Source organism: Eulemur rufifrons, chromosome 8, assembly GCF_041146395.1.
Source record: "Eulemur rufifrons isolate Redbay chromosome 8, OSU_ERuf_1, whole genome shotgun sequence".
Taxonomy (NCBI): domain Eukaryota; kingdom Metazoa; phylum Chordata; class Mammalia; order Primates; family Lemuridae; genus Eulemur; species Eulemur rufifrons.
In genome coordinates this window covers 26,340,582-26,364,058 of record NC_090990.1, presented here as the reverse complement: position 1 = coordinate 26,364,058, position 23,477 = coordinate 26,340,582, and the positions used below count along the sequence as shown (strand labels likewise).

The following is a 23,477-nucleotide window of genomic DNA, read 5'->3' as shown; positions in this document are numbered from 1 at the left end:
ACTCATCTCCAAAGTGAGATAGCACCAGCAGACTTCTCATGTGAAGTTGACATAATCCTAAAGCTTTCTTCTTAAATTAATGCATTCTGATTAGAAACACGTGCTCATCTTAGCTATTTGCACCTTCGTCATTACCTTTTCTTCACTGTGGCTTGTTTGCAAATCATTGTTGTCAAAATCAAACTATTTTCAAAACAGCCCTTTGCTTCTGAGCCCTACCCCTATGTACTGTATGGTGGTCCACAGTTCTGCGGACTTACGGGACAGAATCTTCAGATTTTTCCCTGCGAGTCTCTTCCTAGATGTATCCTGGTTCCCTCATTCTAATATTGACAAAGGACAGCTCATTAGGTGCCACTGGTGATGTAACTTTCAGATACCTTTATTGTGTCCTGGTGATAAGCTAAAGCAGAAATAACCAAGTGAGATACTAGAAGATTTTTAAACATTTTTAAATTGTATTGAGTATGCCAATATACAATATAGCTTGGTTTTAAAACTTAGAATTTAAATATATATTTCAGGTTGATTGTCATTTGATACATTGCATAGATGGTTATTTTTTAACATCCTTCCCATTATGAACATTAGTTGTTCATCTGAGGAACAAAATGATGTCATTAATTGGAAACTAAATGTGACACACAACACGCCAGCAATGCTTGCTTGTGAAATAATGTTCTGAGCCCACATGTTCCTGGGTATATGAGTTTATGTCAAGTGAAAAGGCTACCTAATTTAAATTAAAAGCTTTGGAATTTAAAGCTTCATTTGGTCTCTTGGGTAAGTTTTCGGTATATTTATCAAACGGGAAACAATTTTAAAAGACAGTTGATGTTTCGAATTTACTCTAAAGAGACGTAATCCAATCAACAGTTGCAGCTGTGATTTGAAATTTTGGAGCAATAGCCCAGCATGGTAGCCATAGTCCCAGCTACTCCAGAGGCTGAGGCAGGAGGATGGCTTCAGCCCAAGAGTTTAAGACCAGTCTGGGCTGGGTGCAGTGGCTCATGCCTGTAATCCTAGCACCTTGGAGGCCAACTCAGGAGGACTGCTTGAGGCCAGGAGTTTGAGACCATACAGAGCAAGAGTGAGACCCCCGTCTCTATTAAAAATATAAAAAGTTAGCCATGCATGGTGGCTCATGCCTGTAATCCCAACTACTCAGGAGACTGAGCCAGGAAGATCGCCTGAGCCCAGGAGTTTGAGGCTGCAGCGAGCTATGATCACACCACTGCACTCCAGCCTGGGCAACAGAGCAAGACCGGTCTCTTAAAAAAAAATTTCCTCAAGAAATGAAGCTACCAGTCTGAATGAAAAAGACAGCACTTCCAATCTGAAACTAGGGAAATTAATTAGATCTACAGAACAAATAGAAATTCTAGTTTAGAAGATGGCTGTTAACCAGATTTCAGAATTAAAAATCAATTGTTGGCCAGGTGTGGTGGCTCACGCCTGAAATCCTAGCACCATGGGAGGCTGAGGCAGGAGGATTGCTTCAGGTCAGGAGTTTGAGACCAGCCTGAGCATGAGCGAGACCCCTGTCTCTATTAAAAATATAAAAAATTAGCCTGGTGTGGTGGCTAATACCTGTAATCCCAACTACTCAGGAGGCTGAGGCAGGAGGATCGCTGGAGCCTAGGAGTTTGAGATTGCAGTGAGCAAATAATTGTGATGCCACTGCTCTCTAGCCCAGATGACAGAGTGTCTCAAAAAAAAAAAAAAAAAAAAAAAAATTGTAATCCCAGCACTTTGGGAGGCTGAGATAGGAAGATCATGTGAGCTCAGGAGTTCAAGACCAGCCTGGGCAACACAGCAAGATCCCATCTCTACAAAACAATTTTTAAAAATTAGCTTGGTGTTGTGGTGCGTGCCTGTAGTCCCAGCTACTCAAGAGGCTGAGCCTGGAGGATAGCTTGTGCTTGGGGGTTGGAGGTTGAAGTGAGCTGTAATCACACTACTGCACTTCAGCCTGGGCAACAGAGCTAGACCTTTTCTTAAAAAAAACAAAACAAAAAACCCAAAACCTCTTGCAATTTTACTAACAGCAAATCAATACTTTAAGAAAAACTTATTCTAACATAGGGGACCAAATATTTTTAGTTTTTTTAAATGCATTTTTAATATCAAAGCTCAATCTTTTTTGTAAGGGTTGAGGTCTGGCTACATTGCTCAGGCTGGTCTTGAACCTCTGGCCTCAAGTGACCCTACCACCTCAGCCTCCTGAGTAGCTGGGATTACAGGCATGTACCATGGCACCCAGCTCAAAGCTCAAATCTTTAGAAAATTTACAAATAATTGTCTTTTAATTATATCTGACTTAATCACATGCAAAATGTTTTTCATAATTTTTTTCCCATAAACCTTACCATGACTTACTCAGACCACTGACAACGTTCTTGAAATTTCTGCTTTGTTCTGTATTTTTTCTTAAATAACCAGTCGTTTTATATTTAGACAAAAATTTGCTACACAAGATTATTTCTCATTTAAAATTATTCTTTTTTCTGTTTAACCTTTCTGACCAAAAATATATCTTCATATCTCTCCTACTTATTGGTTCCTTTCTATCTTGTTCCATATTTTGAAACAACCTTTAAACTCCAAATTAGGCAAAATTATTCTTTTTAAACAACACATTTTATGCCTTTGTAATGAATTTTTTTTTTCCCCCCAAGACAGGGTCTTCCTCTGTTGCCTGGGCTAGAGTACAGTGGCACGATCATAGCTTATTGCCATCTGAAACTCCTGGGCTCAAGCAATCCTCCTGCCTCAGCCCCTGCAGTAGCTGGGACTATAGGTGAACACCACAATGCCCAACAACTATTACTTAATTTAACATAACTTTAGATTTCAAATTACATAAAACGTTCATTTATAGATGCCTATCCTATTTACATTTACCTAATTTATTTATTTATTTTTAACAGTTTACTTAGATTACTTAGGATAAGTGAGATATTGGACAAAGCTAGTCATCATTTCAAGTTCGTTTTCTGTTAACCATATCTATAACCTGTAAATATAAGGTATTCACCTAAGTAAGAACCTTAAAGTTAAATATATGGGTATTTTGCCAGTAACTCAGAAGATACAGCTGTTTTCATTAAACCAACATTAAATTAGTCTTATCCAAAAATTATACAAAGATCATTCTGTTTTAGGCTGGGTTTATAGTTTTATAACCTTCATGTTAAGCCCTGACACTTTAAACTATATATCAGAGACAAATATAAAACTAACCAGTAAATCCAGGCAAATAGTTCTGAAGACATTTCTATTTTTATTTGATTAACAATTTTAAAACCAGCTTATTTATTAAAGATTTACTAAAGTCATGTGAACTAACAGGCACTTGGGTTAATTATAATATATTTTATATAAGTATCCATCTATCTAAATAGAATTTCTTAAGAGATTTCTGGCTGATTTTGCCAGATTTTACCATGTAGACACACTATATAATATATTTACGTATACATAAACATATCTAGACACATATACTCACATAAATAAAGATCTTATAGCTTTCTTTTTAGAATTTTAGTATTAAATGTCTGGATCATTTCCAAATAATGTAATACACTATTTTGTAAAAGACAGTTGGATCCAAATTATATTTCTGACAAAATTGGAACCAGTTCATATGACTAAACTCTACTTGCCCTTATAGGTAATCTTGCTGGGATGAAAAGAAAACGAAAAAAAAAAAAATCCCACCTAGGGTTATGATAGTGAAATTGGAGAACACTGAAAATTGGAGAGCTGAGGCTGAAGAAGTAAGCAGGAGCCTAGTGAAAACACCGTTTACACATTGCTCTTGGAGATAAAAGCTATGTACTTACAGCCATCATTACGTACATTAGATGATTTACTCTTCACAGCAACTGTATCAGGTAGATTCTATGACTACTTTCACTTTACAGATGAGGGAGTTGAGACAAGTGAAATCTAGTTACTTGCCCCACGTGGCTCATTTTGTCAATGCAGAGGTAGGATTTTGAACAGGTAGTTCTGCCTCCAGTTTGTGTCCTTAACCCCTACACATACTTGTCTCTCTAATGGGCAATGGGAAACCACTGAAAGGCTTTAAACGGGGGAACGATATCACATTTGTTTTTAGAAGATGATCCTGGTACCATTGCAGATAAAGGATTAAAGGGGGCTAAGGGCGAAAATAAGGAGGCTGTTGGAATAATGTAGCCCCAAATAGGGAGGGCCTGAATAAACTAGGGAGGTAGCAGAGGGAAGCAGACACAAGCAGATGGATTGCGAGCTCTTCCGCAGTAGAGTCCGCAGGACTTGATTTTGGATAGGGTTTTAATCCTGGGTCGACAGGGAGAATGATAACCAGGTTTCTCACTTGGGCAATTGGGTCGATAGGGAAAGTCATTCACTGAGGTGGGCTGAAGTGGGGCACACAGGAGACTTGGGAGGCTTAAGGACAAGCTTGTCTTTGGGCGCAGTGAATGTGTGGTGTCTATAAAGCCCAGTGGCCAACCGAGGGGCAGAAAGGCGAACAGTACCAGCAGCAGCAGCCTCACCACCGGGAACCCCAACCCCAGATCCACAAGCGCGGCGCAGGGCGCCTCGCCGGAAGCCGCGCGCGCAGGCGCAGTGCGGCAAGTCGCCCCCTGGCGGGCGGTGGCGCGCAGGGACCGCCCACAGCTTCGTGCCGCCGCCCGCCTCAGCCCAACATGGCGATGCACAACAAGGCGGCGCCGCCGCAGATCCCGGACACCCGGCGGGAGCTGGCGGAGCTCGTGAAGCGGAAGCAGGAGCTGGCGGTGAGGGGCTGGGACCGGGGGCACCCGGCTTGGGGCCCCGAGCTCGCCCCGCCTCCAGGCCCCAACTGGGCCGCGCCAGGCCATTCGTTGCTCCGGGGGGCGCAGCGCGGCGGGCCGGGAGTCCGGCGGCCTGAGGCAGGCAGCGCACTCCGCGGCCCGCCGGCGGCTCGGCTTCCCGGCTGTGCGAAGCCGGAGCCGGGAGCCGGGAGGGGGAGGGGGAGGGGTCGGGGCAGGGGCAGCGGCAGGGGCAGGGGCAGGAGGGGGCGTGGAGGGAGGAGGGCGCCTGGGGCCGGGGGCTGAGGGCTTCTGTGAGAGAGCGCCAGAAAGGGCCAGTGTCTGAGCCTTGGAGGTGGGAGAGGGCGAGCGAGTCCGTGGTCTTGACGGGTGGGGTGCGGGCGTGTCCGTGGGCTGTGGGGAATGAAGCGGCTGTGGGAGGAGGACCCACTCACCCAGTCTGGACTTCGGAGGCTGGTGGGGAGCGTGTCCTTTTTGGTACTGGGAGTTATTGAATTGGGTTTTTGATAGGCAGGGATGTGATTTGCTTGGGAACATCTAGAAGGTGACAGGCGAGGGCAGAGGGCTCAATCTAGAGAATTCGGAATTGTGACATGCACCCAAGGCCCCATTTACCCTGGTGGCAAAGCCGTGCCTGCCCCCGCATTTTGATTTGAGCACCCGGGAGGCTCATCTCACCTGAAGCTGCCCTTCCAGGTTTCCATAGCAACCGGCAGCCCAGGGCTAGCGGCCTGTCTGAGCCTGCGGGGAGGGGAGCGAGATGATGCTGAAAGGCTGCTCAGTCTTCCCTCTCCTGGTAGCGATACCTTTTGTGCGTGGGAGTGGAGATGGCCCCGTGTTCTGCTTTAACGTGGGTTCTTGACACTGGGTTTCCGTGAACTCTCTGAAGTATACGCAAAATTTTGCATATGTGTGCCTTTGTCTGGGGACAGGTTTTATAGGTTCCATTCTGTTCTCAAGGGGGTCCATCACCCCCAAAGGTCTGCCAGCGGTCCCTAACCTTTTGGCACCAGGGACCGTTTTCATGGAAGATAGTTTTTCCACAGACGGTGGGGATGGTTTTGGAATGATTCAGGCACATTACATTTATTGTGTACTTTATTTCTGTTATTATTACATTGTGATATATAATGAAATAATTGTTCAGCTCACCATAGGTTGGAGACCCCTGGTCTAGACTTAGTCCTAAATAGCCTGCTTCTCCCCATTTCATCCATCTCTCCGCAAGGGTGGTTTAGTGTGGGCGAGCTTGGATTTACAAGTCTAATATCAGGATTTCAGTTTGGTCAAACTTAAATGTTTGCATTTAAAAGGCATTATTTATGTCCTTGTTTGGCATCTCTCAGGAAACACTGGCAAACTTGGAGAGACAGATCTATGCTTTTGAAGGAAGCTACTTGGAAGACACTCAGATGTATGGCAATATTATTCGTGGCTGGGATCGATATCTGACCAACCAAAAGTGAGTGTCAGAAGCCTGTAGTGTACCTATTGTGCCCTAGTAACATTTGTTTGTAGGACTGTATGCTCTTGGTAGCAACTTTGCAGGAGGCAGTAGTAGAGTGGTGCTGTGGAAAGAGGGTTGGACTTGAACTTGGACTCTGGCTCAGCCACTGCCTTACTGAGTAATCTTGGCAAAGCCCACATCTGTAAAATAGGGACACCCAGGCCTATGGCACAGAGTTGTGTGAGGCTTAAAATGAAATGCAGCATATAACAATACCTTACACAACTGTGCTCTGTTCGTGTTTTCCACATTTTAATCAGTCATGAGCTCCACCCTCACAATTTTTGCCATACCTCTGTGCCAACTGTATGGCTATTTACTTAGTAATAATATTCTTTAAAAATTTCTAAACTTTTGGAAAATTTTCAAATCTGTAGAAAAATTGAAAGAGTAGTACATGAACACTTGATACTGTCCACCTATATTCACAAATTGTTAACATGTTGCTACATTTTCTTTCTTGCTTTCTCTCTATGGTATATATAAATACACACTTGTATCTACACTTAAATTTTTTTTATTTTGAAAAATTACAGATTCATAGGAAGTTGCAAAAATAGTACAGAGGTGGGCATGTTGGCTCACACCTGTACTCTTAGCATTTTGGGGGCTGAGGTTGGAGGATCTTTTGAGCCCAGGAGTTCGAGACCAGCCTGGGCAATAGCAAAGACCTCCATCTCTACAAAAAATTTTAAAAATTAGCTGTGTCTGGTGGTGTGCACTTATAGTTCCAGCTACTCAGGAGGCTGGGGGGCAAGAGGATCACTTGAGCCCAGGAGTTCGAGGTTGCGGTGAGCTATATGATGTGCTGGGCCACCGAACTCTAGTCCAGGCAACATAGTGAGACCCGGTGTCAATAATAAATAAATAAATTAAAAAAAATAGTACAGAGAGGTCCTTTGTACCCTTCACCCAGTTTCCCCCAGTGGTTGTGTTTTATGTAACTATAATACAATATCAAAACCAGGAAATTGACATTGGTACAATGTTTATGTATAATTCTGTGTCATTTCATCACATGTGTAGATTCATGTAACCACAATCAAGATATGGAACTATTCTATCACCACAAAGATCTTCATGCTATTCCTTTATAGGTATATCCCCTTGCCCCCCTGTACTTTTTTTTCTACTAAAACATATGAAAGTTAGATGCAGATATCCTGACACTTTACACCTGAATATGTCAGCAGTTACCTCCTGTGAATAAGGACGTTTCTCCTACCTAACCATAGCTATCGTACCTAGAAAATTAGCACTATATTAATAGTATCATCTATCTAATACAGTCTTTATCACAATTTCCTCAGTTGTGCCCCCGATGCTTTGCTGCTTTGTTTTGATCAGGGATCCAATAAGCATTCATGCACTGAGTTTGGCTGTTATGTCTTACAGAGAGTCACCCTTTTTGGTGGTGGTTGTAGTGGTGTTCATGACATCGCCTTGTAGAATGTCCCAATTTCACATTTTTATTGTGACCTCATGAGAGATCCTTTAAACATTTTTGGCAAAAACATTACCTAAGTGATTTGTAAACCTTTTGTTGTCTACCTCTGTTTTACCAGGAGGCACATAATGTCAGATTGTCCCATTATTGGTGCTGCCAAGTTTGATCATGTGATCTCTGCTATAAAAGTTTGTTTTTTCCCACTGTGATTAACAAATAATTTTGGAGGTTATACTTTTATTCTTTTTTTTTTTTTTTTTTTTTTGCGACAGAGTCTTGCTCTGTTGCCTGGGCTAGAGTGCAGTGGTGTGATAATAGCTCACTGCAGCCTCAAACTCCTGAGCTCAAGTGAGTCTTTTGTCATATGCTCCTGAGTAATTGGGACTATAGGTGGGTTCCACCATGCCCTGCTAATTTTTCTATTTTTTGTAGAGATGGGGGGCTCACTACGTTGATCAGGTTGGTCTTGAACTCCTGGCCTCAAGTGATCCTCCTGCTTCGGCCTCCTAAAGTGCTAGGATTACAGACATGAGCCACCATGCCTGGCCAGGTTATACTTTTAGACACTGTGAATATACTGGTTCCTCCAAATTTTTATTTAGTTGTTTTAATATCCATTGTTAATTCTTATCTGACTCAGTTATTACATTGGAAGTTGCAAAATGATGATACTCTAATTTTCTAATTCTGTTTATATTTATTACTGGCATCCTGAACAAGAGTCTTCCTTTTTAAATTTTTCTCCCTTTCATTTTTCCACGTTTGTCCCAAATGTGGTCAGAGGGAGCCTCCTCAAGCTGATTCCTTTGTTCTTTTGACATGACACTATTAGTCTTGGAGTACTTTGTTGCTTTCTGGCCCGAAAGATGTCCTATACTCACCTTATTTCCCCCCACCCCTCAGACTTGATATTAGCCATTTCTCTAAGGAACCCTGGTTGTTTCTTTAAATTTGAAAATTAAGTTTATTTAAAAGACACTTCACTAGTTTTTGCTAGTCTTTTTTAATAATAAGCTTTTTTTTTTGAGACTGAGTCTCACTCTGCTGCCCGGGCTAGAGTGCCGTGGCAGCAGCCTGGCTTTCAGCAACCTCAAATTCCTGGGCTCGAGCAATCTTACCTTAGCCTCCCAAGTAGCTGGGGCTACAGGTATGTGCCACCGTGTCCAGCTAATTTTTTCTATATATGTTTAGTTGTCTGGCTAATTTCTTTCTATTTTTACTAGAGACGGTGCTCAGAGCTGGTCTCGAAATCCTGACCTCGAGCAATCCTCCCAACTCGGCCTCCCAGAGTGCCAGGATTACAGGCGTGAGCCACTGCGCCTGGCCAATAATAAGCATTTAAAAATACATATTAAAGTGAAAATGTTTGAGAAGCAACTAAATCTCGTGTTCCACAGTGGAGCACATACCATACATTGGAAAACATTGCTTTCTATGTAGGCAATCTGCATGAAGGTCATTTGGGCCAACATAAGTGATACAGAGGCTTTCTGCATGGAACTTGGTTTAAAAAGAATAGTTCTTGACATAAGTTTTGGGGCATCCCCAGCTCGAGCCATAGACATAGCTTGGTGCTTATAATGAGTTTCTTCTGTGTGTTGTAGAAACTCCAACAGCAAAAATGATAGAAGGAATCGGAAGTTTAAGGAAGCTGAGCGGCTCTTCAGTAAATCTTCAGTTACATCAGCAGCTGTAAGTGGTGGTGGGGGGGATCTTTCTGTGGCCTGTTGTTGGGGAATGTGAGTTTTCTCTTTCCATTCCTCAGGGAGTGCTCTCCTGAGGTCTGTGCTCACTTTTCTAGTAATTGGTGCATTTTTTTTTTTTTTTTTTTTTAGGCAGTAAGTGCGTTGGCAGGAGTTCAGGACCAGCTCATTGAAAAGAGTAAGTTTATGTTTTTACTTTTCTTGTCAGTTTATTTTTAAGCTACCAGAGCCCATATATTTAACTCAAATCCAATTGTGTATCTGAGGATTGCACCCCTTGTACTCTTCCCTCTTCTTTCTAGCAGTTAGGAAGCCTTTGGGGTAGACTTAATGATATTTTTCTTTCAAGGAAGAAACCACCATTTCCTTCCTGCCTCTTCTGTCACATGAAGGTTGTCTTTAGCATCTCAAATACACAAAGATGTCTTCACTGCTGGTAAATCTTAAAAATTCTTAGGGAATTTTAGAAAAATTAAAACAATAACTTTAATGGAAAATTTCAAACATACCTAATAAATCCTCAACGTAATAATTCTTAGGAAATTCTCATCCCATAAACAGAATGTACTGTGTGTTCTTAAATACAAAATGGGAAGTAGGTACCATTTACTTTGTAAACAAATTATATCATTTTCTGTTCATAAGCCATACAGTCTTATTCTGTTCTCATTTCTAGTGATGGGATGTAGATCTGTACATTTAACTTTCTGAGTCTGTGTAGCTGTTGGATGTTCCCTCTGTACTGGATCACTTTGAATTACAGCCTATTTGTTTTTTGTATTGCTATGTACTGCTTTCAGGTGATATATCTTGTGAGATACAGTTCTTTTGTTTGCATTGGGACAATAATTTGAGGAAAAAGGATTTTAGTAGTTTCAAAATTAGAACTACTCAGTTATTATTTCACTGTACAGACTTCTAAATTTGTTGCTCTATCCTTAACTTCTTTCCTGAGCTTTAGTCCTGCATTTCCTTCTGGACACTTCCACTCAGATCTTTAAACTCAAAACATTTTGTCTAAAACAGAACTGTTCTATTTCTTTCAAAATTTGTCTGCCCGTTTTTTTTGTTATGGTACTTCTCTTCACCCTCATTCTGAAATCTGTGGACATCTTTGACTCCTTTCTGCCAACCTAATCAATTGTACCAAGTCTTTTTTTTTTTTTTTTTTCTTTGAAGAGCCATTTCGTCTCAGTACCAAGTCTTTTTTATTCTTCTTTTACTGTAACTCTCAGCCATGTCTTATTTCTGTTCAATTAATACCACTTCTAGAATGTGGGGCTGTATCATCTCCTTTGTAGAGTAACAGGACTGGTTAAGGAACATCCTGTACCTCGTTCCTGTAAATTGAGATGGAATGATGTCTGACTCAGTTTTCATAAGAGCCTGTAATGCCACCCTGGATGAGATGAGCTGATAATTCAGTATATGACTCTGTACCTGTCCATACAGAACAGCTACATCTATATACTGGTCAGGAAAAGATTCTTAAAGTCACTGCTCTCAGAAGCTTGGCTGAGACAAACACATATTAAAGATTTTAAAGTCTTCATCCTGGATTGAGCCACACCTCTGGAATGTATCATATTGGTATCTTTTGGTTTTCCCTGTAAAGTTATTTTTGCTGAATTATGCTCTGGTCCTGTAAAATGTGTCACTGTCTATTGTGAAAGGATGTTGCAGATGTTTATTATCATTACTAATTATCTCCTTTAGAAGTAATTTTCCCTGAACAAAGTTGTTTTTTTTACTGCAAAATCTAGTAATTGACTGTTTTCTTCTTTGTGTGGGTGCTAAAATGCTTAAAGCCAAATTTGTTGTTCCCCTCTATCAAGCAAATAGATATTTATAGGATACGTTTTGGGAATGAATCTTAAAACTGCATCTAGCTTATTTTCCTCTTTTATTCCTCTTTGCCTTACTTTTCTCATTTTTAATTTATTTTATTAGATTTCATTATATGAATCTTGGTAAGCTGCCTTGAATTCTTTTTGGAATAAAGCAGAATATAGAGAATTACGTAAATACTGGAATTCATGAATTCAAGTCTCAGAGGCCCTTTACAGTAATTCTGTTGTGTTATATCCCATCACCTCTGTCATTACCACTCCTCTCTGCTCTTTTTTAAGATTTCATTTTTGTCTTGATTTTCTACAGCTAACTACAATGCATCTAAGTATGAATTTCTTTTTATTTATCTAGCGTTGCTTTCTTTGGACTTCTTGAAACTATGGTTTGCTGTTTTCCATCAGTTCTTGACAATTCCTAGCTATTATTTCTTCACATATTGCATTTGCCCCATGCCCTTTTTCCTCTTTTTCTGGTCCTTTGGTTAAATGTATTTAAATCTTCTCAATTTATCCTTTATGTTTTTTACTGTCTCTTCTATCTTTGTCTCTGTGTTGCATTATAAGAGCACTTTTTTTTCCTGACACATCTACCAGTTCACTAATTCTCTTTTCAGCTGTGTCTGATATGCTGTTAACCCTTCTCTTGATTTTAAATGTTTTGTTTTTGCATTTTTGATTTCTGGAAAATCTATCTAATTATTTTAAAACTCTGCCATTTAATTTTTTAATAGCTTTTTCTGTAGTTATTTTCAGACTTGTCTTTTACTTCTATACACTCAGTAAGCATTGTTGTTCTATAGTCTGTAGTTTATTTCAGTCTCCAAAGGCTTTCAGGGCCTGTTTCTATTGTCTGTTGTTTCTGCTGGTTATTACTCGCGAAATCTAAATTCCTTGTGTGCTAGGTTATCTTTGTGTACTGCTTGTTGTAATTAAAAAAGTATTTAGTAAAATAATTTGAGGACTAGGGTGAAGGTACTATCTTCCAGATAAGAATGTTTGCTTCTGTTAGGTGCTTGGACTTCTTTAAACCAGGTTCAAGGCTTGAGGGTCCCTGGAAGGCCCACATGATTCAAACCAAACTTTAATTCCATGAAAGGAATGGTTTAGTTTGCCTTTCACTTCTTTTCCTTTGTACAGAGTCCTTCCAATGTTTTAGAATTTCTGTATGACAGATTTTGTGGAATGAGTTCTCGTTTATAATGCCTTTGATCTTCAGTGGTGATAAGCAAACATTCTTTTTTCTTAGAATTTTTACTTGGCATATTCTTAGATTTAAAGGATTTTGGAGTTTTGCACTTAAAGCATTCTGAAGTTTTTCCTCAAAAATGCATTACTGGCCGGGCGCGGTGGCTCACGCCTGTAATCCTAGCACTCTGGGAGGCCGAGGTGGGCGGATCGTTTGAGCTCAGGAGTTCGAGACCAGCCTGAGCAAGAGCGAGACCCCATCTCTACTAAAAATAGAAAGAAATTATATGGACAGCTAAAAATATATATAGAAAAAATTAGCCGGGCATGGTGGTGCATGCCTGTAGTCCCAGCTACTCGGGAGGCTGAGACAGGAGGATCGCTCGAGCTCAGGAGTTTGAGGTTGCTGTGAGCTAGGCTGATGCCACAGCACTCACTCTAGCCTGGGCAACAGAGTGAGACTCTATCTCAAAAAAAAAAAAAAAAAAATGCATTACTTTCTGCGCTTTTTTTTTTTTTTTTTTTTTGCTTCATTTGTACCCACACTAAAATGATAGAGAAGATTTGCATGATCCCTAAAGGGGAATTTTTTGCAAATTTGGGAAGCATTGTATATTTTGTAAAAACAATAAAGTAAAAGAAAAAGAAAACAGGCAGATTTTATCTAGTCTCCTTTAAAGGATCAGGACAAGCTGTTTCTTTTACCAAATTTCTTTGAAGCTTTCATTAAATCAGATCTCTCTTCAGCCTTTAAGGCATTCCAGTGGGTAAGTAAGCATTGTTCTGGGTGTCTTCTCTTCCTCCTTTAAACCTTTTGTGCTGCAAAGTTAATGGCTGCAGCCTAGCACTTTGGAAGCCTGAGATGGAAGGATTGCTTGAGGCAAGGAATTTGAGACCAGCCTGAGCAACAGTGAGACCCCGTATCTATAAAAAATAGAAAAATTAGCTGGGCCTGGTGGCGCATGCCTATAGTCCTAGCTACTTGGGAGGCTGAGGCAGGAGGATCGCTTGAGCCCAGGAGTTTGAGGTTGCAGTGAGCTGTGATGGCTCTACTGCACTGTAGCCTGGGACGCAGAGCGAGACCCTGTCTCAAGAAAAAAAAGAAAAAGTTATTGGCTTTAATAGCCATTCCTTTCTCTCTCTCTTTTTTTTTTTTTTTTTTTTTTTTTGAGACAGAGTCTCGCTCTTTTGCCCGGGCTAGAGTGCCGTGGCGTCAGCCTAGCTCACAGCAACCTCAAACTTATGGGCTCCTACTGCCTCAGCCTCCCGAGTAGCTGGGACTACAGGCATGCACCACCATGCCTGGCTAATTTTTTCTATTTAATTTTAGTTGTCCAGATAATTTCTTTCTGTTTTTTTTAGTAGAGACAGGGTCTTGCTCTTGTTCAGGCTGATCTCAAACTCCTGACCTCGAGCTATCCTCCTGCCTCAGCCTCCCAGAGTGCTAGGATTACAGGTGTGAGCCACCACGCCCAGCCTATTCCTTTCTTATAGTAAGTAGAGCACCGAGCACCTCATTTGTGGATTTACAAGTTAATCAAAATCTGACATTCTTTGCCCTAAAAATGAGTTGCTCATTTTTATGCCAGTGAGAAACAAGTGTTTTTTCATGGTGGCAGCATCATACAATTGACTGATTTGCTGCTGCACTTTGAGGTGTAACCTGCCTATTTTATGATCATACCTCTTCTGCTTCCATGAGCCAAGGCAGAAAATTATTCTCACTTTGTCGTTTCACTTTGTATGTTAATAGTGTTTAATCTAGTCACCCTTGTTCCTGATTCTTTTTATAAACTACTTCTAGCCTAGTAATCCTAAAACACGGGTTTGTACAGACAACTCACAAAATATTCATTGTTTTATTTGGCTCCTCTGTTCAGAAATTCTTTCTTGATGGCTTTCCTTTGTTATATCCTGCTCACAACTGTTTTGCTAGAAATAATCTTTACTGTCTGTTTAGAATTTGACTTGCATGTTTATAGATCTCAAGAATATTAAGATTTGAACACTTACTGTGTTCCAGACTCTGAGCAAGCACTTTACTTGCATTATCACCTTTAATCCTTAAAGCTACTTACTCTTTAAGGATAGGTATAGAATTGTAAGCTCCATGAAAGAAGGGAACATTGCTATAGCTCTAATGTCTAGGTTGATGCCTCATCCATAAGAGATAACTCATAAATATTAATATTTGCCATATGTGAGAAAGAATTGCTATTTTACAGATGGGGAAACAGACTCAGAAAGTTAAGTGACAAGTCAGTTCTCTTAACCATCACCTCACACTGTTTGTGTAGATGAAATTCTTTAGTCTGGTATTTATGACCCCTGTTAACCTGTCTTTCCAGTTCACTTTTCATTTTTCAAGCTTTCCGTTTAAGAGATATTCTTTGATTCATTTGTACCAAATATACCTTGTGTTTCTTACCTCTGTACCTTTGCTTGTGCTATTTTTTGTACTTATCTTGGCTTCTCATTTTTCAGAGTCTAGTTTCAATTCCACCGTCTTAATGAAGCTTTTCCTGAATGATCTGCTCTTTGTTCTCTATGACTCCCATGGTGCTAATATCCATATCAGTCCTTTGGGACATCTCCTAACTGCCTGGTATGTTACGTCTTCAGAGAGGTAACCCAGGTGAATTCTCAATTTATAGGGCTTTGATTCAATTTAAACTGTGTTATATATGTTTGTACATGTATGTATGAACATATGGACTTGTAGAATGACCAACTCATCCATTTACTAAATGCTCCCGTAGCAGCTGACCAAAAATGAATAAATAGTTGGTTTTGCCCATCAGCATCTTTTAGTAGAATTGCAACATAAACAAAATTTGGGGCTTCTAACTTGCCTTTCTTACCTGTCTCCTACCTTTTAGTTATCTCTTCCCTCTCTCCCCCTGTTCCCAGCCCCTCCTTAGTCCTGAATCCCTTCTGGCATTCTGTCTATGATCCACAGCTTTTATGGCTTCATGCCCTGTCAACCTTTTCTCACTCCAATCAGTGTTTCTGCCATTTGCATTCTTAGAAATGATATTTCTCTACCTATGTCAAAGTAGGAGTGACTGGGTATGGGAGAGGAGGGCTGACTGTCCTGACCACAATTCTCCCTTTCAGACTTATCTTTTTATATTTCATTAGATTTTTCTTTTCTTTTCTTTCTTTCTTTCTTTTTTTTTTTTTTGAGAGACAGGGTCTTGCTGTGTTGCCCAGGCTGCAGTGCGGTGGCTAATCACAGGCACGATCTTAGTGTACACTATAGCCTTGAACTCCTGGGCTCAAGCGATCCTCCTGATTCAGCCTCTGGAGTAGCTGGGACTACTGGTAGATTTTTTTTTCAAACTAGAAAAGCAATACATTCTCAGTGTGATAAGTAATTCAAAAATGAATATGAAAAAGATTAATTACCTCCTGTTCTATTTCAGTGCCAACATTCTGAGGTAACTAACATTAAAAGCTTTATATTATCCTGACACATCTTTCTGGATGGCTTATTGGCCATTTTGTCTATCTTTGGAGAAATGTCTATTCAAATCCTTTGCTAACTTATAAATTTGGCTTTGTGTCTTTCTACTATTGAGTTCTAACAGTTCTTTATATATACTAGATACAAATCTCTTGTCAGATATATAATTTGCAAGGATCTTCTCCCATTCTGTGTGTCGTCTTTTCACTTTATTGGTATTGTTTGCAGCTCAGAAGTTTTTTTGTTTGATTTGGTTTGTTTTTTTAAATTTTTTGATAGAGGTGGGGTCTCCTTATGTTGCCCAAGCTAGTATTGAACTCCTGGGCTCGAGTGATCCTCCTGTCTCAGCCTCCCAAAGTGCTAAGATTGTAGGCGTTAGCCACTGTGCCTGGCCAAAAATTTTTATGTAAGTGATATAGTCCAATTTATATATTTTTTTCTTTTGTTACATTTGCTTTTGTGGTTATGTCTAAGAAACCATTGCCTAACCCAGTGGATTCTAAGAGCTTTGGTCCTAGCTCTTACATTTAGGTCTATGATCTATTTTGAGTTATTTTTTGTGTATGATATGCGATAGAGGTCCAACTTCATTATTTTGCATTTGAATATCCAGTTGTCCCAGCATGATTTGTTGAAAAGATTATTCTTTCTTCATTGAATTGTCTTGTTGCCCTTGTCGAAAATCAATTGACCGTAAATGTAAGGGGTTTATCCTGAACTCTGAATTCTAGTCGTTGACCTGTATGTCTATCCTGTGCTAGTACCACGGTGCTGATTACTGCAGCTTTGTGTAGTATGTTGTTTTTTAATGTGAAATCAGTTTTCTTGAACGTCAGAAGGCAAGATTGGTCAGTCTACTTTTCCTAGCTTCATAGCTCTAGAGCTTCCTTTTTTGTTGTTTTTTTGAAATGTGTTCAAAAATAGGGTTTCATGATTTCTGAGATTTGGCTGTTTTTCTCCTCTGCTTTTTTGGGACTGTCTCTTTCCTTTACTCCTCATATCCATATGCTACTCAGTTTAAAATCTCTTCCCAGCAGATTATAATATGAAGAATAAAAAGAAGAAAACTGATCCCCGGTCCTGCTACCCACATAACTCCTTTTGACAATTTTTAGAAACAGATAATGTATATATTTGGGATCCTTCAACAGTTGAGTAATGTGAAAGTCTTCTCTCATCCTTATCAGAGTTTCAAGAAATTGGTTTCAGCAAAACAAGTATACGTATATAAAATTATATGTAATTATATTCTTAAAAATGTATATTTTTTAATTCAAGTTTTTCCTGAACTTGCTTTTGTTTATTATTTACTATATCTAAGTGATGCTTTAAAATTGAGAATATGTGTCAGCTGAAGAGTATTAGTACTTTTTAAAAGCATTCTTAAGACTTAACAGAGTAGTTCGTGAATGGGCTCTTCTCCCTCTTGGGCCCTTTTTCTTGATAGAAGACAGGACTCCTTTATGGTTTGGGAAAAGAGCCATGGTCAGCTGTAGGCAGTTTTTCCAGGATCATCCCTCATCCCTCTGGAGATCTATCTGGCATTTTCAGTAATTTTTTTTATAATGATTAATCCCATTAGTGTATTCTATGTTTAAATAACCTTTATGCAGTAAGGTTCTCCTGGTTGTAAGTTCCCATCTCCCAGCTGTCCGTAGAGCTGTTGCCTCTAGTTACACTGTTTCAGATTACATGTTTTTCGGGAACTCTGGTAACTTTGATGCTTTGTATGTATCTTCTCTGTCAACATGTATTTTTCTCTGTCAATTAGAATGTATGGTCCTTGAGGATAGAGAATGGTCTTTTTCTGCATATTAGCGCTCAAAAAAATCTTTCCTGATTATGGACAGATTGCCCAAGCAGTACTGATGATGTATTTGGGGATTTGTGTTTTATTCCCTCCAGGGGAGCCAGGAAGTGGGACAGAAAGTGATACTTCTCCAGACTTCCACAATCAGGAAAATGAGCCCAATCAGGAGGATCCTGAGGATCTGGATGGATCTGTGCAGGGAGTGAAACCTCAGAAGGCTGCTTCTTCTACTTCCTCAGGGAGTCATCACAGCAGCCATAAAAAACGAAAGAATAAAAACCGGCACAGGTCAGTGGCAGGGATCCCACAGCCTAGGGCTTCATGACCATTGCTGTGAAGGGGCTTTCCTAGAATTAAACTCTTTAGGATTGTTGCAGAGCCTTTCTGTTGCTGATGGAAGGATAGTCCTTCAGACTTTCTAGGAGGCGTGGAAACCAGGTATTCACAGGGTTTCCATGCCTCCCAGCAGGTTTGAGGCCAGGGCAAGATTCCTTACTCTAGAAACTATGCATTTGTCCACTCCTCTTGGGAGCATGCATGCTCAGGAGGTGAGAGCGGGTATGCAAGGCGTGGATAGGGTTCCCTGTCTTCTAGTTTGCTTCTGGGTTTGCTTTACAAACCTGTAGGCTGTTCTTTCATGCATGCAAGGTATTAAAGTTGTTAGCTTCGTGGGTATGGATATGGGGATAATATAGAATTAACTCTAACTGATTTCAACCTCCTTGGCATCAGCTGATTCTTCCATTCTGTTAAGAGTTTTTCTTGTTGATGGCAGTAGTGTTTTTTAGGCTGCAGAAATAATATTTCCTCCAAATAGTGACTAAGGACTGTTGCTTAACATTTTTCTGCAAACTGCAAGTCACCATGCTAATCTCATAACTGTAGTAAGAAATAGCAAAAATTATGCATAAATATATATATATTTTTTAATAAAGCTACAGGTTATTTCACCACTGTAATAGGACTGGTGCTAGCTTATCACAAGCAGCAGAGAAACATACTCTTGAAAATAATATTTTTTAAATCGTCAAGATAATTAAATGTCATGCTCTGTGTTGCTTTTATTGAATTTACTCCAGTGTCCTTTTAAGGTAATGATTATTTTCTTATTTCATAGTGTCTAGAGTAGGAAAGAAATTCCTTAAAAGTTTCTGGGACTTTTTTTCCCATTACTGATCAATAGACTTTTCTAGATAGCTGTTTATTTCAGGTAATACCTCATTTCCATTAGTAACATGATCAGCTGATGACTGATGAAAAGGAATTAGAGAGGCGTTGAACTGCACTTTCTTTTTGCAGGTGTCTAGTAAATTTCCAAAGTAATACTTTTTCCTATCCTTTCTTCTCCCGGCCCTAGAAGCTAACTCATTCCAGAAAAAAATACTAATAGTTATAAAGATCTTTGATATTAGTTATTGCTTTCACAAATGGTGTTTAATGTTTGGGAAGCAGAATCCTGGTTTTTATAGCTGTCCTTCATCTTTCCTCTGATTTAGATCCTCTCCACTGGCCTTAGACACTCATCTGCCCCAAGAGAGGAGAGTAGAGCTGATTTGCTGCTTTTCTAGGGAAGCCAGATTCAGTGTGACTGAGTGGCACTTCAGTGGCCAGTTAAGGTTCTTGAATTCCTGCCATCTTTAGTCAGGAATTATGTCTGGTCCAAGCCCCTTACCCCGACTGATAGCTTAGTGGGGTGGGTGTAAATATTGTCCCTGCATATTGATAAGTTTGTACCCAGTACAGTATGTGTTTCTCCTCCAATGTGCCATACCCCGTATAGTCAGAGAGAGTCAATAGTAAATTATTTGAACAAATATTTGAGCACTTACTATGTGCTAGGCACCGTTCAATGCTAAACAAAGCAAAGTGGAGATAAATGTGGCACTTTAACAAATGGAAATAACTTTTGAATTTGCCCTCTTCAGGAATATGAAAATACATTAAGTAATTTTTAGCATTCCTGGTTATCACAGTGTTCTTAATTCTTATACTTTATATGATAACCTGAACAATAAGTCAGTCCTAGTGTCTTTAAAGAAAAAGTTGAAATAATAGCATATAGCTGCTCTTAGAGGTTTCTGATACTATAGTAAACCCTAAAATTCTTCTAGGTAGTTTGTGAAGTTTTGATTAATTAGGTACAGTCTATTTTAATTTTTGAACAAAGTTAAGTCAGGCTGAAAATAAAATATTTGCTAATACCTGGTTTGTAACTTACTGTGTATTCTCCCAAATGTCTTAAGTGAAAATATTGTATAAAGGATATTGACATTAGCTTTCTTCCAGCTTCATTCTTGCAGACATTGTCTGGAAGGAAAAGGTAGCCATTTGCATATTGTTTTGCCACCTGTTAAAGCCTGAAAGGCGTTGGAGCCGGCTAAGAAGCAGGTGTCATGCTCTGGGTTAATGTTTGCTTTGGAGGGCTGCCCAGACCATGGTCTGTTAGCAGTGATGGCATAAAATGGCCTCCTCCTCTGTACTCCCTTCCAGATCCCTGAGGCTTGGGTGCTTGTGGATGTCAACTTTCCTTTATTTTAATAGGGGCACCGCAGATTTGGTGTTCCTTAATTGTAGCCCCGGCATAAACAGTTAACTGCCATCACCAATTTAGGCTGCAGAGTAATATTATTGGTCTTCAGTTTTTGGAAAAAGACTCTCCCATTGAAATTTATTCATTCAACCTTTGGCTTCCAGGGTGAAGGCTGTAGAAAAGGAGCACCATGTTCCTTGGACACGTTTAGAACATATAACTTGAGTAAAAAGTTGCAAAATGTTTTCCTTTTTTAAAGTTTAGAATGTTTTTGTCATCTTTTATTTTAGTAAAAGTGTATTATGCTGAGTTGTTAGTACTGTCTTCAAAGTGCCCTTCATTATATGACTAAACCTTTCTTTCTCTGTTTCTTCTAATGCTCTAATTATGTTTTTCAATACAGTTAAATATCATTAAAGTTCTAACTCTGAATCTGGCAGCTAATAAGAGGGCTCCAGGTATCTGTAGTTTTCTAATGAAATAACTTTTCCTTTCGTAGTCTATTCTTCTGATATGAGATCCACTGAGGGAAGGGAATCTCCTGGCCACAAAATCTTTGGTGCTATGATGTTTGAAACTCTATGGCTTAAGATTCTTAAAGCTAATTTTGTGTCTACAATTCTTGCTAGGGTGGCTAATCGACTAATTTATTGAATTAGTATATTAATTTCTATTGCTTTCTTCCTTTCAAATGCTGCCCCTCAGCCCGTCTGGCATGTTTGATTATGACTTTGAGTAAGTTTGATTTGAATTAGTATTTGTGCTGTGTTGTTTAGTGTGTAGACACCAGTATGCCTTTTTGAGACCTTTCTAACCCATAGTTTATCTGTTTAATTGTAGGTATGTATATTAGGTTAGGCTGGGAAGTTTTTTTTAAAAACAGAAAAACGTGATGGAGGTAACATTTTATTTAATAACTTAAGCAAAATTAAGTAAACTTCACTTTTATGCATTTTAATTTCCTTTAAAATAGATAACCTTTACTTTAATTCATATTTAAATTGATTTTCTGGCTTTGCTTCATAAGGAGATTAATAGTTTAAGATCTTGATATTTTGCTTTGGAAAGATTTAAAAATTGAAATTCATTTAATTTCTTTTGTGTTTCATGTCCAGAAATACAAACTCCTAGTCTCTTTCCTGTTCTTAATCACTATGTGTCTCAGTAATTTTCAGTGATATAGTTACAGAGCTAACGTATTAACATAGAGCATGCCCTTTTAATTCAATCTCTTTAATATGTAATTTTGGAATAGTTTTTAAAAATTATATGGCTTTTGTAACTGCTATATACATTTCTTTTTAGAGTCATCTAAGTTTGCCTATGGCAAAAATATCTGCTCTTAATTTTTAATACTTGCTTAATAATATCTGGGTAAACAACTAAATATGACATAGCTTAATGAAGAATGTGGATTTTACTTAACCAAATAGTCTTTGTTATAGCTTGTGCCCTATGCAGTAGCTGATTGTTGAACCCATTTCTGTAAATTAAAATCCAAATATCTTTTATCTTTCCTATCACAGGATTGATCTGAAGTTAAACAAAAAACCACGAGCTGTAAGTATCAGCCAGACCACTTCAGAGGGGCTGGCAATTTTGTAGATGATTAGAAAAACGTATTCCTCTATAAAGCTTGAGTGTTCCTAACCTGGGTTCGCAATTCTTGTTTTTTAAAGTCTGGGATGTCCTTCTGGATATACTTCACCTTTTAAGTGTGTTGTTTACTTTTTTTATATTTTGGAGAGAGAAGAAGGTCACATACATTTTTACTGAAGAAAAAATCCTTTTCACTAAATAATAAATTGTTAATACTAGCTCTTTTTCTTGACTGGTGAGTTCAGGTGGTCTAATAAGAACAGAATTGATGGGTTGGGCACTGTGGCTCACACCTGTAATCCCAGCACTCTGGGAGGCCAAGGCGGGAGGATCGCTTGAATGCAGGAGTTTGAGACCAGCCTGAGCAAGAGTGAGACCCCGTGTGTACTAAAAATAGAAAAAATTAGCTGGAAGTGGTGACTCACGTCTGTAGTCCCAGCTACTCAGGAGGCTGAGGCAGGAGGATTGCTTGAGCCCATAAGTTTGAGGTTGCTGTGACCTAGGCTGACGCCACGGCACTCTAGTCTGTGCAACAGAGTGAGACTCTGTCTCAGAAAAAAAAAAAAAGATTAAAAAAAAAAAGAACAGAATTGATGTTTCAATCCCTTTTTGGACTCAGAAGACATGCCATTTTCAGATGCGAAATATACATTTGAAATAGAATCTTTAGCTATAGAACAATCCCCTAGCAGAGTTTTTTATAAGAGTTTTTTCCCTTAGGGTCAAACCAGTGTTCTCCTGAGAGTAAGTTGGGACTTTTGTTTTTCTCTCTTTAGGACTATTAGAAGATGCATTAGTGCAGAAGCTTCCAGGCTGTAGAGCCCTGCTTTCTTTCTCCAACCTCACAAAGATAAACATCCCTCACCTGAGTGTGTGGCCATCCACCTCCGCTCTCCCAGACCCAGTGCCTGTGACTCTTGAGTAGTTTGTTCTAAATGTGGTGACAAACAAGTCATTTTTCTGAGACATTGGATCATTTACTTTGTGTCATTTTTAGTAACAGAACTGCAAGAAGACCAAGACATGGTTATAATCCCAGCAAATTGCTAACTGTGCATTTTTCCCTTCTTAGAATGAATGTCTCCCCCAAAACTGGCTGGCACCAGCTTCATCTGTGATACCCATCAAGAATGTTCTCTGGTTTTATTTTATGCTGAAAGTAGAACACAAGTCACATTTCAGATGGAGGCTGTAAATATCTGGCATTTTCTTATTTGGTTTTGTGCTTTATTATTTTTCTATTGTTGTTTTTACCATCGTATTTTCTTTTGGGCCTTTTTTGTAATACCTTTGTACAGCTCGTACCTTCCTGCTGGCATATCTGATAATCTTTTTCATGCAGTTGCCAATATTCTTAACGGAAAATAATCTGGTTTATTGTAAGTAAAATGGGAAACTTGGCTCTTTGGTTTTTTGCAAGGAGAGGTAAAGAGTGTTTATTTAGAAATTATCTATCTTTAATCTTTCTGAGTTGGAAGCAGATTCCTGTTCAAGGAACAAGAAAAATGGAAAAACATAAGTTTAAATCAATCCTTTCTAAATATTTTTATTCTTTTGTATAAATAAAATTTCACAGGC

At 39.3% G+C, this 23,477-nt stretch overlaps 1 protein-coding gene across 4 annotated transcripts; it reads left to right on the top strand.

Annotated features, from left to right (window-relative positions):
* Window positions 1-4,688: 4,688 nt before the first annotated feature.
* MEAF6 (MYST/Esa1 associated factor 6) lies at window positions 4,689-23,477 on the top strand. 4 transcript variants are annotated; one of them, XR_011234494.1, is made up of 8 exons: window positions 4,689-4,787; window positions 6,149-6,264; window positions 9,361-9,448; window positions 9,592-9,637; window positions 17,866-18,058; window positions 21,141-21,198; window positions 21,827-21,860; window positions 22,676-23,477. XR_011234494.1 is itself a non-coding variant. In XM_069477695.1 (8 exons), the coding sequence occupies exons 1-8, from the start codon at window positions 4,698-4,700 to the stop codon at window positions 22,682-22,684; spliced, it is 606 nt and encodes a 201-aa protein (XP_069333796.1). In that variant the 5' UTR covers window positions 4,689-4,697; the 3' UTR covers window positions 22,685-23,477. The 4 variants fall into 4 exon arrangements, 3 of the variants coding, with proteins under 3 accessions (XP_069333796.1, XP_069333794.1, XP_069333793.1); XM_069477695.1 differs by lacking the exon at window positions 21,141-21,198 and adding an exon at window positions 21,006-21,035; XM_069477693.1 differs by lacking the exon at window positions 21,141-21,198.

Coding starts and splice junctions, on each gene's coding strand:
- MEAF6 (XM_069477695.1), top strand. CDS start 4,698: ATGGCGATGCACAACAAGGCGGCGCCGCCGCAGATCCCGGACACCCGG. Junction 6,265..9,360: donor CGATATCTGACCAACCAAAA/GTGAGTGTCAGA, acceptor TGTGTGTTGTAG/AAACTCCAACAGCAAAAATG. Junction 21,036..21,826: donor ATGTTTGATTATGACTTTGA/GTAAGTTTGATT, acceptor TTCCTATCACAG/GATTGATCTGAAGTTAAACA.